The 14,122-nt window shown below is 30.3% G+C and overlaps 2 protein-coding genes across 2 annotated transcripts; both read left to right on the top strand.

Annotated features, from left to right (window-relative positions):
• Window positions 1–978: 978 nt before the first annotated feature.
• On the top strand, window positions 979–6,660 carry LOC123291366 (kelch-like protein 5). Its single transcript, XM_044871626.1, has 8 exons — window positions 979–1,460; window positions 1,534–1,679; window positions 2,774–2,976; window positions 4,115–4,312; window positions 4,629–4,881; window positions 5,292–5,538; window positions 5,880–6,179; window positions 6,288–6,660. The coding sequence occupies exons 1-8, from the start codon at window positions 1,156–1,158 to the stop codon at window positions 6,529–6,531; spliced, it is 1,896 nt and encodes a 631-aa protein (XP_044727561.1). The 5' UTR covers window positions 979–1,155; the 3' UTR covers window positions 6,532–6,660.
• An 860-nt stretch (window positions 6,661–7,520) lies between these two features.
• LOC123293388 (zinc finger protein OZF-like) lies at window positions 7,521–12,121 on the top strand. The gene is made up of 7 exons (XM_044874192.1): window positions 7,521–7,813; window positions 7,901–8,035; window positions 8,990–9,281; window positions 9,348–9,505; window positions 9,853–9,976; window positions 10,377–10,569; window positions 11,391–12,121. The coding sequence occupies exons 1-7, from the start codon at window positions 7,555–7,557 to the stop codon at window positions 11,559–11,561; spliced, it is 1,332 nt and encodes a 443-aa protein (XP_044730127.1). The 5' UTR covers window positions 7,521–7,554; the 3' UTR covers window positions 11,562–12,121.
• Window positions 12,122–14,122: the final 2,001 nt, after the last annotated feature.

The following is a 14,122-nucleotide window of genomic DNA, read 5'->3' on the forward strand; positions in this document are numbered from 1 at the left end:
TTGTTTATATTTGTTTTTATTTCGTTGCCATGGATACCAATTTGTTTGACGTGTTTCTGATGCCCTACGATGATGAAAATGATTTTGGTGTTTAAAAAAGATGAGGTAACATTTAAAAAAAAAATGAACTGCAACCTCAGAAGCTCCGAATGGAAGTTAATACTTTAATCAAAAAGTAGGAATGAATGTTTTTTTGTATTTTTTAATAGCGAGTAGGGTAATTTCTTGTCACCCACTCATCCTGTACACTTTCCTCTACCATAGATAACTAGTATAATATAAATATTTATTATCTATGCACTGTACCTTGAATACCTTATACATCCTATACTTGTACTACCTTGTCACTCTGTACTCTGTCTTGTCTACCTAGAGTCCCTGTACAACGGGTGCGAAGGTACCAATGAAAGAGGTCGAGCCGCGAGGCCCCTTTTGTCTTGCAGACGGTTTATTTATCCACCTGCCTCTATGGGTTTATATGTGTATTATACATAGAGATTATACCATAGAGCTGCAAAGTCGTCGCCAAATATCACACAAAATTTAAGTTAATGTATAATCAATTATACCAAGGCAACAATACTAGTTAATGGAAGTACTACATTAAAATCACAAGTACACCTGTAGATAATACTATAAAACTTCTGAATAATGATGATAAATTTTCGTAAAAATAATTTTCTACATTTTTTCCTTGGTTTCTTGTTATACAAATGTCCATTTTACCAATGTTAAGTTCTGGAAAAGTTTCAGGCTTAATGCAGGATATAAATAGTATTGTCGTATCCTTTGTTTATATCCTTTTTGTAACCTTTTGTATTTATAATTAATCAGCTCTCAATGTTTAACGAACTCTCATTACAAAACATTGAACTGTATGACGTCACAATATTGATGCTCCTTGTTTATAAACTTTTGACATTTTAGCGGATTCACGCATAAAAAATGTCAAAAACGGTAACAAAAACATTGTTTTACAACAAAGGCAATAAACTTGTATGAAATCATAAGATTCCATTGTGTAAAAAGTTACTGTATACATAAATATAATCACACAAAATAATTCTGTAATGTATCAAATCATTTATTATTTAACAATTATTAACAATATATTGAAAATATAATATGGGCAAATAAAATCAATTACAAATATTGATGAACAAAGGAAAAATTATGTCGGCAAGTGGAAGTAATATTGATAGTCCAAGTAAGGATTCATTATCAAGTGGTCATTCAAATAATAATAATACTGGTGTATCAATTGATGTACCTTCAAGAGAAATGAGTCAATTATCATTGTTTTCTTCTGGTGGATCCTCAACCACACAAGATGAATTCTTTAAATGTGAGGGACATGCCGAACAAAGTTTACAAAGTATGCGAACTTATTTACAAGCTGGTCAATTATGTGATGTTGTTTTAATTGCTGGAGCTGATGGACGCCGAGTCTCATCTCATAGGTAATATCTTAAAAATTTTCTTTAATTATTTTATTTGTCAATGTCATATTTAGTGTTCAATTCAATTTTTTAGGCTCGTATTATCAGCAGCAAGTGAATACTTTTCAGCAATGTTTACCGGACATTTACGTGAAGCTGAGGAACAAGAAATTACACTTAGAGATGTGGATGGGGATGCATTATATGCTTTAATTCAGTATTGTTACACCGGAACAATTGGTAAGCTGCTTTTCATTGTCTTTTTTCATTCGTCATGGTTTTAAATCACATTCATTCGAATGCCTAACAATTTGTTGTTAATTCTGTTAATAAATTTAAAAGTTTAATTCTAGGTCAAAATGTTTAATTTAGGCATTCCAATCAAATGGAATCTCTCCAAGTGTTATAAAACCCAAAGATAATACTATTGGATTTAAGTTTCGATTTTGATATCAATTATGATATCAAAATTATGATATTACAGCCTGAACAACGTTCAGACCGTCACCAAATTAACAATGAGTGACATACACTATAAGAGTAATTACGATTACATAAGCCCGTGTGCATGGGAGGGATTTTGGAAGTCAAAACCCCTCCCATTGAAAATTTTTCCACTTAAATTTGAATTAACAATACAGTCCTGTAAATACACCCATTTATGAGACGCATTTCCATTGGCTGGTCAGTTATCCATGCATATTTTGAGCTCGGTACATGTTTTGACTACCCTTTGAGACGAGTATTTCAAACAAAAAACCTAGTTCTTTGCGACGCTATCGAACTGGCTGAGGAAAGAAAAGGAAACGCTGGATAAGCGTTAAGAAAAATTTTCTAAATCCTGAGCGATATCTGCGATTAATACGACATAGAATTGCGAAAGCCAAGATTCGCGTCATAACAAAGACGACGTTCAAATATATAAACTGATTCAGTTGCTTTTCTCTTTCTCGGCAAAATGAAAAATTTTGATGAAGAGAGTTTTTTTGGAAATAGCTGGCCATCTTTAAGGCTGATAAAAGTTTGCTCAATACCAAACTTAACTAACTAGGAGTTGCAACCCGCCAACTGGCGATACTAATTTGTACTTATTAAAATAGGAGGTGGGCCCGTTTTCAGTAGTTCCAATTTGGACTACCAGGGTACTTTTAAGAATGGCTTTTAAAAAAAATATATTTTTTTCTTCTTATTACCTAGATCGGTGAACATAATGTATGTTCTTATAATGTACTATATGAAGCATTTTGACATTAATTTAAACTTAGACGCAACTGTTTGTGCGTTTAATAGATTTTTATTAACTTAGATGTATATTAAAAAATGAATTTTTTTAGAATTGCGTGAAGACACAGTTCAAACATTACTATCAACATCATGTTTATTACAAATAGACGCTGTCACAGATGCATGCTGTACATTTTTAGCACAACAATTACATCCAAGTAATTGTTTGGGTATTAGTTTATTTGCTGAACATCAATCATGCACTAAATTATTTATACATGCAACACAATATACTTACGAACATTTTATGCAGGTAATTTCATGCTTTAATAGAAAATCTTATTACCACGATAGTTTGCACCAGATAAAGCAGAAATCGCCAATATAAATGATGTCCCAGTAAGCAAGTAAGATTGAATATTGAAATAAAAAGCATTGTTTAATTAAACGGTAAAAAATATTCTTATTGAAATAAAGAGTACTAGCTCGACCCGTGCGAAATTCCACAGTGCAGTACCCGTGGCTAAAACAGGCTAGAGAAATAACATACAGGGTGGATCATTTTAATCTTTTATGATTAATACCTCGTTTTGTAATTAACTAATCAAAAAATAACTTTAACAAAAGTTGCAGAGTTTAATGTGGGACATTCTGTTCTGACATCAGATTGGATCTAGAGCAGATCTAGACTGTACAACACTCGAAAGAAAATAATCGTACTCTTTATTGCAATACAAATATTAATAAAATTCCAAAAAATTATGTTTTATTTAAAAAAAAAATGTACTCTTATTGAGACATCCTTAATTATGAAAATATAAATATTTTTCTATTATTCACCGCAAATTTCATTTGGATGTATGATGGATCAATGATACCAAGGGTGAAAAGTGCTAATTGATGATTCATAGCTTTGAGCTTCAATTTTTGGAACACCATTGCTAATATCGCGATTCTAGGTTAACAAATATTTTTCAGGGTCTATAAATAGTATATTACACTACAAGTGCAGAAAGTTTGAGATCCGCGGGTATCATAGCGCACAGTTCAGGGCTCTCAAACTTTCTGCCCGTGTGATGTATACAATTCAAAAAAGCACTTTGCGTTGGCTAAAATCAGATTGCATTAATTAAAATAAAGAATTCAATCATGTTTTTAATCCTGAAATTATTTGGAAATATTAGCTTTGAATCATAAAAAGTTGAAAAACAAAACGACACCAAATGACTACTTGAATAGGACATAGTGACCGTAACTTTTTCACCTTTTTCTAAATTTAAATAGAAATAAATAAAAAAAAATTTTTTTGTTTCCAACTTACATGTAGCCTTAACAAGATAAGATTATTCTGAAGATGGATTAGGATTCAGCGTAATCTTCCAAAATATATAATCTTGTTTATATTTGAAAAATTTTCTTAATCGTGTTATTTACCAAGATATATTATTTAGGTAATTCGTAATCAAGAATTTTTACAATTAACATGTGAACAATTATGTCGACTTTTGGATAGTGATGACATTAATGTTCCCGATGAACAATGTGTATTTAATGGTTTGTTAAGTTGGATTCAATATGATCCAACAACCAGACAACAATACATGTATAAGCTATTATCGCTTATTAAATTGCCACTATTGTCACCAGCTGTAAGTATTATCATTATTCTTAGATTATCCAAGATTTAACAAAAACCAATTGCAAAAAGTAGTAAATGAGTTTATTGTTTCAAACCTCGAAATAAAATTTAAATTATCTTTGCAAAGAAATGTTTAATTTCTTTTCTCTATAATTTAAAGGAGATTCCCTAGAATATAATGATTATTAATTTCTGACTCAAATTTCTGCAACGTTCATACGGACGAAGCTAAAGTCGTATCTTCTCAATCTTGGAAAGTTTAGCAAAAAATTTAACAAAATTAATATTTTTGGGAATATAATTAATAATTTTACTATTTGTAATAGTTTATAGCTGACTATGTTGAGCCAGCTTGTGGAACAGATCGTCAATGTCAACAATTAATAATGGAAGCATTGAAATGGCATTTATTACCTGAACGTCGTTCACAAATGATAACTACGATATCGTCTTTCTGTCGTACACGACCACGTCAATCAACTAGGGGTAGTTTATTGGTTGTTGGTGGAATGGATGCAAATAAAGGGGCAACTACTATTGAAGAATATTGTCCACGAAAAAATTCTTGGACTGTCTGTGGTAATTTAATTTATTTTCGTAGAAATATTATAAGTATGTTACTAAATAATATCGAAACTTTGGATTAGCATAATCAGTAATATGCCAAAATTTTCTTTAAATTTCACAAGAGGTTTATGGAAAATATTCACACAATTGACCTATGTTGCTCATTTACGAACTCGGTCCTACTTTTTATGTCCTAAGCACGCTATAAAAATTTATGCTTGATACCTCTCTTCGTTTTTGAGTTATCGTATTGACAGACGCACAGGTGGAAATGGACTAATTAGGAGATTTTATGAACGACTATACTAAAATTTTGTTGGTAGCATCAATATTTTTAAGCGTTTCAAACTTTAGACTAAGCTTAGTATAACTTGATATATATTGCAGTACAACAGTTGAAAAACTAAGTTTGTCTATTTTAGCAAACATGTGTGGTCGCCGTTTACAATTTGGAGTTGCAATGTTAAATGATAAATTAATAGTATGTGGTGGACGTGATGGTTTAAAAACATTAAATTCCGTGGAATGTTTGGATATTGCCAATGGTACATGGAGCTTATTACCACCAATGGGTACACATCGACATGGTTTAGGCGTTGCTGTTCTAGGTGGACCATTGTACGCTGTTGGTGGTCATGATGGCTGGAGCTACTTAAATACTGTTGAAAGGTTTATATATTTTTAATTCTGAATATGCATCCAATTTCATATTACAAAAGTGGATAAGTAAATCTCATGTATTCATTCAACGTCGGAGCAAATAGCAAATCAAAGGGTAAATTTTATAGGAATTTATGAAGGAATAATGATGCGGAATCCCGGAAACTTACAAAATTCGATCTTTCGAGCGGAAATTATAAATCGTACAAATAAATTACTGACATTTGGTTAACTTTGAATTAGCAATTGCTAATTTAAATTTTGAATTTTTATAAATAGATTTAATACATTTGAGAGAATCGATTAACTCCACGGAGAATACTATAAAACCGATAATTATTTTTTCGTAGATGGGATCCAGTTGCTCGTACATGGAGCTATGTAGCACCAATGGCTTGCCAACGTTCTACAGCAGGTGTAGCAGTATTAAATGGTCGATTGTATGCTGTAGGTGGTCGAGATGGTGGAGCTTGCTTGAAAACTGTCGAATGCTATGATCCACACACAAATCGTTGGACTACATGCGCTCCAATGATCAAACGACGGGGTGGCGTCGGTGTTGGTGTAGTTAATGATTACTTATATGCGTTGGGTGGGCATGACGCGCCAGCAAGTAATCCTGCTGCATCTAGATTCGAATGTGTTGAACGGTAAGCAATATCATTTTTAACGTGCGATATTAAGTCAAACGTATATTTTTCCAGTATTGTTAAGTATATGCTTCGCTTCTTTTAATTTACATTTATTGTCTCATTTAGATATGATCCGGGGACTGATACATGGACTGTGATTGCTTCATTATCAAGTAAACGAGATGCGGTTGGAGCATGTTTACTTGGTGATCGTTTAGTGGCTGTGGGTGGCTATGATGGCTGTTCCTATTTACAAACTGTGGAAGAATATGATCCACATTCAAATGAATGGAAACAATTAGCACCACTAATAACTGGTCGGGCTGCTGCATGTGTTGTAGCGGTACCGCCACAGTTTATTAGTAAATAAGAGACTGATCAATTTCAAACATTAAACGAAATGTTTGACAAATAAAATTGTAAATGACATTCTGTTTCTTTATAAAATTTTTAGGCACTAGTCTTTACTCTCTTAAGTGATTCGCATAGGTATTATAAAGGCACATATTTTTTATGATTTTTTTACTTTGTTTTTTAAAATTTTGATTTAAATTGTGTGAATAAATAAAAAATAATCACATAATTTCATGGTTAAGTTTATTTTCCTTTTTTCGAAAACAAAACAATGATAAATATTTACAAGTTTTTCTGTCACATGACGATTTCTTCCTTATTCCTTTATCAAATTCCATGATTTACCCCTCATTTTCAAGCTTATCGTGGACATAATATCTACCATAATAAATCCAATAGTAACAAAATTAAGTGTGATTTTGAATAGGCGAACATGTATCGAACGAAACAGTGTCTATAGATGTTCTCCTAATACTGAATGCAACAATTAACAAAATAAAAAGTAATGTTTATTAGAAGAATATATTTCAAATTTAACTATTTTAAAACATGTTCTCCTAATACTAATGAGTATTTATATTTATTATACGTTTTTGACACCCGCGTTTTTGACAGTTTAAAAAGGTTTAAAATTTAATTTAAGTTTTTGGCAAGAAAGCGTGTTTATTTTCCGAAATAAATTTTTGGTGGCTTTTTATTAGCAAAATCAACATTTTGAAGTACTTTTTCAAAAATAGTGGAATACCCTATTGTAGTGTAGTGTGGATAGAAATGGGTTTTTTTATAACTACAAATCTACGAAGCATTAAATGTTTTATCAGTCTACATTTAAATAAGTGTGTGATTTCAAACAAGTATATTCTTTATAACACAACAAACTAATAAATTATGCATATCTATGAATGTAGATGTCAAATTTGACAAATGTTTATGAAAACATTTTAAAACTATGGAATGCAAAAATATATTTTGTCGTTTATGTGCTGAATTACAGCCAGATTATAATTTATTAGAAATAAGTGATGATAAAGCAGTAAACATGAATTTGGCAAATAAAATAATGCAATGTTACAATGTGAAAATAACAAGTGAAGATATTTTACCGCGACATGTTTGTTCGAATTGTTGTGATAAAGTGATCAATGCATACGAATTTCATGAATTAGTACACAAATCACAAGAATTCCTAATGAAACAAATGATTCAAGTTAAACAAGAGAATATTGAATCATCAAATATGTCGAATTCTGATATGAATCTTGATTTTACAGACGATTTTCCACCTGACACAAAACTAGGTATGTTATTAATAATATTGTTTTACATTAAAAAAATCTTTTAAATAAATTTCAATATATACAATTTGGGTATACCACAATTTGTAGAAGATGATTCGGACGATGAAAGTAATTCAGATGACGAAAAACCTTTACTGCAAAGAAAATCTACAGTAAAGGTAAAACAGGAATCGTTAAAAGGAGAATATGTTTCGATGGCTGATGTTGAGCGTTTAGTTTCCGGTAAGTACTAAATTGAATAAATATACTCAGGCACCATAATTCCCGATATAAGTACTATTGATTACTGGGAGTTACAACTCGCCAACCGGCGATAATAATTCGTACTGATTAAAATCAGAAGACCCGAATTCAGTGGTTACAATTTCGACTACCAGATGGCAATACCATTGTCAATAAAAATATTCAAATTCAAATAAGATAAATCCCTTCCAACTGGTGGTAAAAATTTGTACTATTAAACAGGAAGTGAATCGCTTTTTCGGTAGTTCCAATTTAGACCACCTGACTACTTACCATTTATCCATTAAGCTTTGAAAACGGCAAGTATAAGGCTTGCAAGTGACAAAAGTAGTAAAGTTAGAACTTGGAAAAATTATCGGTCGTTTTCAAAGCTAGACTCAATATATTCAATAAAACCACCAAATTTATGTATCAATAGCTCGACCCATGTGGAATTCCACAGTGCGGTATATGCGGCTTAAAATAAGGTAGAAACATAATATAGAGATAAATATCAACAGTAATTTACTTTCTTTTTATTTATAGGCAATTTTATTACGAATATAATATTCAAATTACATAATGAACAAAATTAAATATTAATATTATTTCTCTAACCTGTTTTTTTCTACATTCGGTACATCTTTAGACTGTGAGTCTATTTTTCGTTATTAGCCAGCCCGATAAGCTTTACCATAAGGGGTAATAATCAAAAATGATAAAGGAATAAAAAAAGATTTCGTGATGTGACAGAAAAGCAGGCTAGAGAAATAATATATCAGATGTGTCACTTTCTTCAGGTGATACTTAAAGTTCCATATTCGTAGTCTCTTAATTTTTAATTTAGCAATTCTCTCTAGACGGTTGTCCTTAACATCTACCCTAAGTGTTATAAAATTCTGCAGAAAAGTCTGTTTACGGCAGTACTACCTTAAAATTTTTTTAATTTTATAGAAATAAGAAAAATAAAATGGAAATGTATGGAATGTGATTTACAAGTAACAAGTCATAAAAAATTTCGTAATCATTATTTGAATGTTCATAACAAAGAACCACAATATCCATGTCCAGATTGTCCAAAAGTTTACAATAAATATGAAAGTTATCTATCACATAAACGTGTTCATGATGGCCGTTATATTTGTAAAATTTGTAGCAAATTCTGCCGCGATGGTTCATCATTAAAACGTCATATGCAAACACATTCAGATTATACACCATTTTCATGTAATGAATGTCACAAGTCGTAAGTATTTTTATAATTAAGTAATTCATTTGGTTTTCCACATTTGAAACAATTTGATTTTTTCAGATTTAAAACAGCTGAGTGCTTGCAAAGACATCAAAATGTACACTTACCAAATGTTATTAAAAAGAAAAAAGTGAAAATGTTTGCTTGTGAACAATGTCCAAAAACATTTACGAACAAAGCTAACTTGAATATACATAAAGAAAGCCACGATGAAGGAGGTATTATTCTGAATTTATAAAAAATTGATTTATTTAGATTAAGATGAGTGAATTATACGTTATACTATAATTCCTTCAAATCTCGGTCAATTTTGGAGCTAGCTCCCCAAAAAAATATTTAATCCCCCTTGAATAGTCGATTTTTCGCAACGAAGTTGTTACAACGGTGTGAAATATCAAAGATGCCACATTTTTTCCCTTATAACCGTGATTTTTAAAATAATTTCATTGTACTAATTGATCTAAATGATCAAAATATAGAAAAGTTAAAAGAACTATATGAAATTTGGTAAACATTGGTTCTACAAAATGTTTTTTTCATTCAAATATTAATATTTTTTATATAGAGCCATCAAAGAATTTTGTATGTGATCAATGTGGACGAAACTTTAGACAACGTGCAAATTTGAATCAGCATATGTCAACACATCTAAATATATTCCCCTACAGATGCGATAAATGCCCCAAAGCGTAAGTAACTTAATTCATAATAAAATATTTTTGATTTTGAATATATAGAAAGAAGCGTAAAAATTAAACAGTGGCTAAGAATCTAAAAGACCTTTTTAACCTGGATTCATTTCTCGGTCCTTTTGTTATGAAAAAAAACTACTAGCAGGGAAATTTGTTCTTAAAGCAGCAAGTAAATACTTTGGTTTAAGACAATATTTTTTTGACATACTTTAATTTTTAAGAAGTCAAATACTTATTTTATTGAATTAGGCAGCCAGTGAAAGGACTACCTTAACGTTGATATTCCAATCCGTTTTCGAAAACATTAGCTAGAATTTTTTTTAATCACCCTGGTTTCAAAATAAAAAAAGTAAAAATATTATATCGTAATAAAGCAAATAATTTTCCGTTTGTTTAGATTTAAAAATATCTACAGTTTAAACAGACATCAAAAGAATCACATGGAAGGACAGCCATATAATTGTGAAATTTGTTTGCGACCATTCAGACATAAACGTGCATTAAAACGACATGCTCATATTCACACAAATCAATTACCATACGAATGTGAACATTGTAAAAAATGTTTCAGAGAAAAATCATATTTAAAGGTATTTGAAAAATAATTTTAATTATATTCCAATGAAATAGGCTACGAACCTACTTCTCTAAAAAGTTTCTGAAATATATCAGAAAAAAAATTAATATTTTGTATAAAATTTCATATCCTCATAAAATTTTGAGGTAAACAAAAATTTTCAGTAAATGTTTACTTATCTCACCTTTGGTAAAAACGGCTTTAAAAAAATTTAAATACGTGTTTTTTTGAGAAAAACTTATTTGTGGCTGCAGGAAAACGATATTTTCTCGCGATAATTTTTTAAACAAATAATAAAGAGTGAAAAAATAAATGAATATGGCAAGGTACGTACTAATGTGAAATGGGATGCCTAGTGACTGGAAATACATAAAACTCGTGAAAAAAGTGTTGAAAAATTAAATCGCGCTTTTAATCAACGTCGGAAAGTGAGTTTAAGATGACCTGCAGACCCGTGCTAACTAGCTTCCACCCTATGATCCGTAGATTGGCCATGCCTTTAATGATGTTGAGCTAGCACCGTTCTGCGGGTTATTTGGACCTTGCGTTCATCCTGTGATGGCATTTTTGCCAAAAGTGAGATTAGTAAAAATTTACCAAATTCTCGAACTTGATTTAGATAATTTGTACCATTTTAACTCAAACAATTTAATAACGGTTAGCTAATTCATACTGATGGTGACTACATTATTGTCGAAATCTATATTTATAATAATAAAATTGATCTAGGAAAGGGGGGTAAATTTGTAGTCTTACATTTTTTCGGTTACTGAGAAGCTGAAACCAAAGTATAACAATTTTCCTTGCTAGAATATATGTTTCATTTGTTTCCAGATACATTTGAGGCAGCATACAGGAGAACGGCCGTATTCATGTATTGAATGCAACCATCACTTCACAAATGATTCCAATTTCATAAAACATTTAAAAGGACGTCATGGTCTAGGCAATGTTTCAGTCGCAAATCAACGACAATATCCATTTATAAATATAAACAACAATTAAATATATCGTTTAATAAATATTGTGGATATATTGTTTTATTTGTAACTTCTTAGGACAATGAAAATTAATAATGTATCTTATGAAATTCGTAGTCATATTGACAGGATGTCCAGCGATTGAATATTCTTAATTCTAGGAAAACTTCGGAATTAGGTAGTTCTTGGAAATACAGAGAATATATGCAAATTGTATATACAAAATGATTCTAATTATTTTTGTTTAAAATATATCCCTGTTTCTCAAATAATAGAAATCACAAGAGAGATGCCATTTAGAATTAGTGATAGAGGTTTCGCCAAGTCTTGCACGAATACTAATTTTCTAAACTGTAAATTCAATCACAAGTGACGTCAACATATCGCTTTAGTAACGCCACTACGCGGAGAAATGATAAAATAGCATGCAAGATGATAAATGGTTTGTTTCTCAACTTATGTTTATTGTATTATAACATAATTTTATATGAAAACAAGACTAAAAATATGATTTAAGCGTGATTCCGATTGGTTCCCAGCCTCAACGGATATCAAGACGTCACAACCAATCACAAATGGTTTTTTTATTCAAAAATATATCTATTTTTTATTAATAATTAATAAAAAAAAAAACGTAATTATTAATGTTTTTTTAATTACTTAAATATACTTTAGGTGAATTATTGTTAGTCTAAGATCCCAATTAGGATCGACCTTCACCGATCTGTTAACCGGATGAAAGTTATTTTTTATGAAATATAAAATGTTAACAAATATCCCTGCAATGGGTTGCCTAAAAAAAAGTGGTCCAGACTACTTTTAGTGAAAATATCAAGAGTAAAATTTTTAGAAATTTTTCACTGACTTTCATATCTAACGAATTTTGATCTACTCGAAAGTAAAAGCCATAAAGAATATGCAGCAGCTATGCTGTCTGCCTCTTTTCGTTCACTATTTTCGCATTTATACAAGTTGTGAATAGTAATTACGTTCATCTGTTAATTCATTTCCTCACATATATAAATAAAGATAATTTTATTGCAAATACGGTGGTATATGATTGTCCACAAAATATCAGTCAAAAAATAAAATTTACAAGCTTTCCAAGTTTTGATATTTTATTAAAAGTTGTCTGGACCATATTTTTTAGGGCAACCCACAACAGGGATATTTGTAAATATTTTACATTTCATAAAAAAAAACTTTCATTCGGTAAACAGATGGGTGAAGGTCGACCTTAATTCGGATCTTGTACTATGTGTCTTTTATATATGAATTTGTGGCAAAAAAATTAATGCAACTTCTCTATTTAAGTTTATCTCTATTAAAATTTTTACCAAGCGAAAATAATGGCTAGTTAGATGAGTGGAGGAACATTTTAAAATTGTATACAGAATATACATTAATAAAGTTATTACGTCACACGATGTTTTACGAAAATTTTTTCTTCGGACGTTTTCGTTTCTTTTGAAAAGTTTTTTAAAACTGTAAGTAATTTTCAAATTATTATGAAAAAGTAATAAATAAACACAGTTTTGTTTTAAAAAAACTCAATTATATGGAAGTTTTCAACTAACGGCAGCTCTGGACATTCTGCTTAATATTTTTCCAATTCTTTTTGTTTTTTTACAATTACGTATAGTCAAAAAATCCTTTTTAGTGTAAATTAAAAACTAAGAGCTAAGAAAATTTTATAATTTTTATGTTGAATTAAGACAAATATCAAAATTAAAGTCTTTACTAAGTAAAATACGTACTAATATTTTGTAACTCTTAATAGTCACGTGAAATGTTTGTAAATAATTAGAGCATTCTCACACGAAGCAAAATGAAAGTGATTTTAGTAACTCTGTGTCCACACGATTTTAAAGTAAACTACTAGTTTTTTAATGGAGTGAGTACTATAAATTTACATTCCGATGATTAGCATAGCAATTTAATTAGCATTTGTAAAAAAAATTTAAAAAAAAGTTAGAAATGATTTTTGTCTTGTTTCGTGTGTAATTTTTGATTTATTTTGTCAGAAGTAGTCAAACATAGAATTCTAAAAGCCTAGGCACCATTCGTGCAATATTATAGAAAATGTATAAGGCCATTCATTAATTACGTCATTCATTAATTGAGGCGTCCTGAGAGGGAGGGGGATGTTAAACCCATTCTTACGTAATATTTTGTAAGACGAAATTTAGTTCCATTTCGGATGCCGAAATGTTTTTTTCACTCTATAATGTACACTTATTTTACAAAATGTGTTAAATTTTATAAATAATAAACTATGAGTTTTAGTGTAACTAATCCTTTTACAGCATTTTATTATTCTGAAAAATCTTATGTACTTTTACACGGGGGAAGGGGGGTCAAAAATTACCAAAATTATCCTTACGTAATTAATGAAGGCCTTCTAAGTATGCAAATATCTTCAGTTCAATACTCTTCCAACAAAGCGATTGTGAAAGCTTTTGAAACTCCATCAGTGCATACATTTCTTTGAGACACTGTTTAAATATAGTTTGATGATAACCGTGACAAAGCCTAGGACGTCTTAGCCTCTACATGTCCATAAATGTATCCAATGATACATATCAT

The sequence above is a fragment of the Chrysoperla carnea genome, chromosome 2, assembly GCF_905475395.1.
Source record: "Chrysoperla carnea chromosome 2, inChrCarn1.1, whole genome shotgun sequence".
Taxonomy (NCBI): Eukaryota; Metazoa; Arthropoda; class Insecta; order Neuroptera; family Chrysopidae; genus Chrysoperla; species Chrysoperla carnea.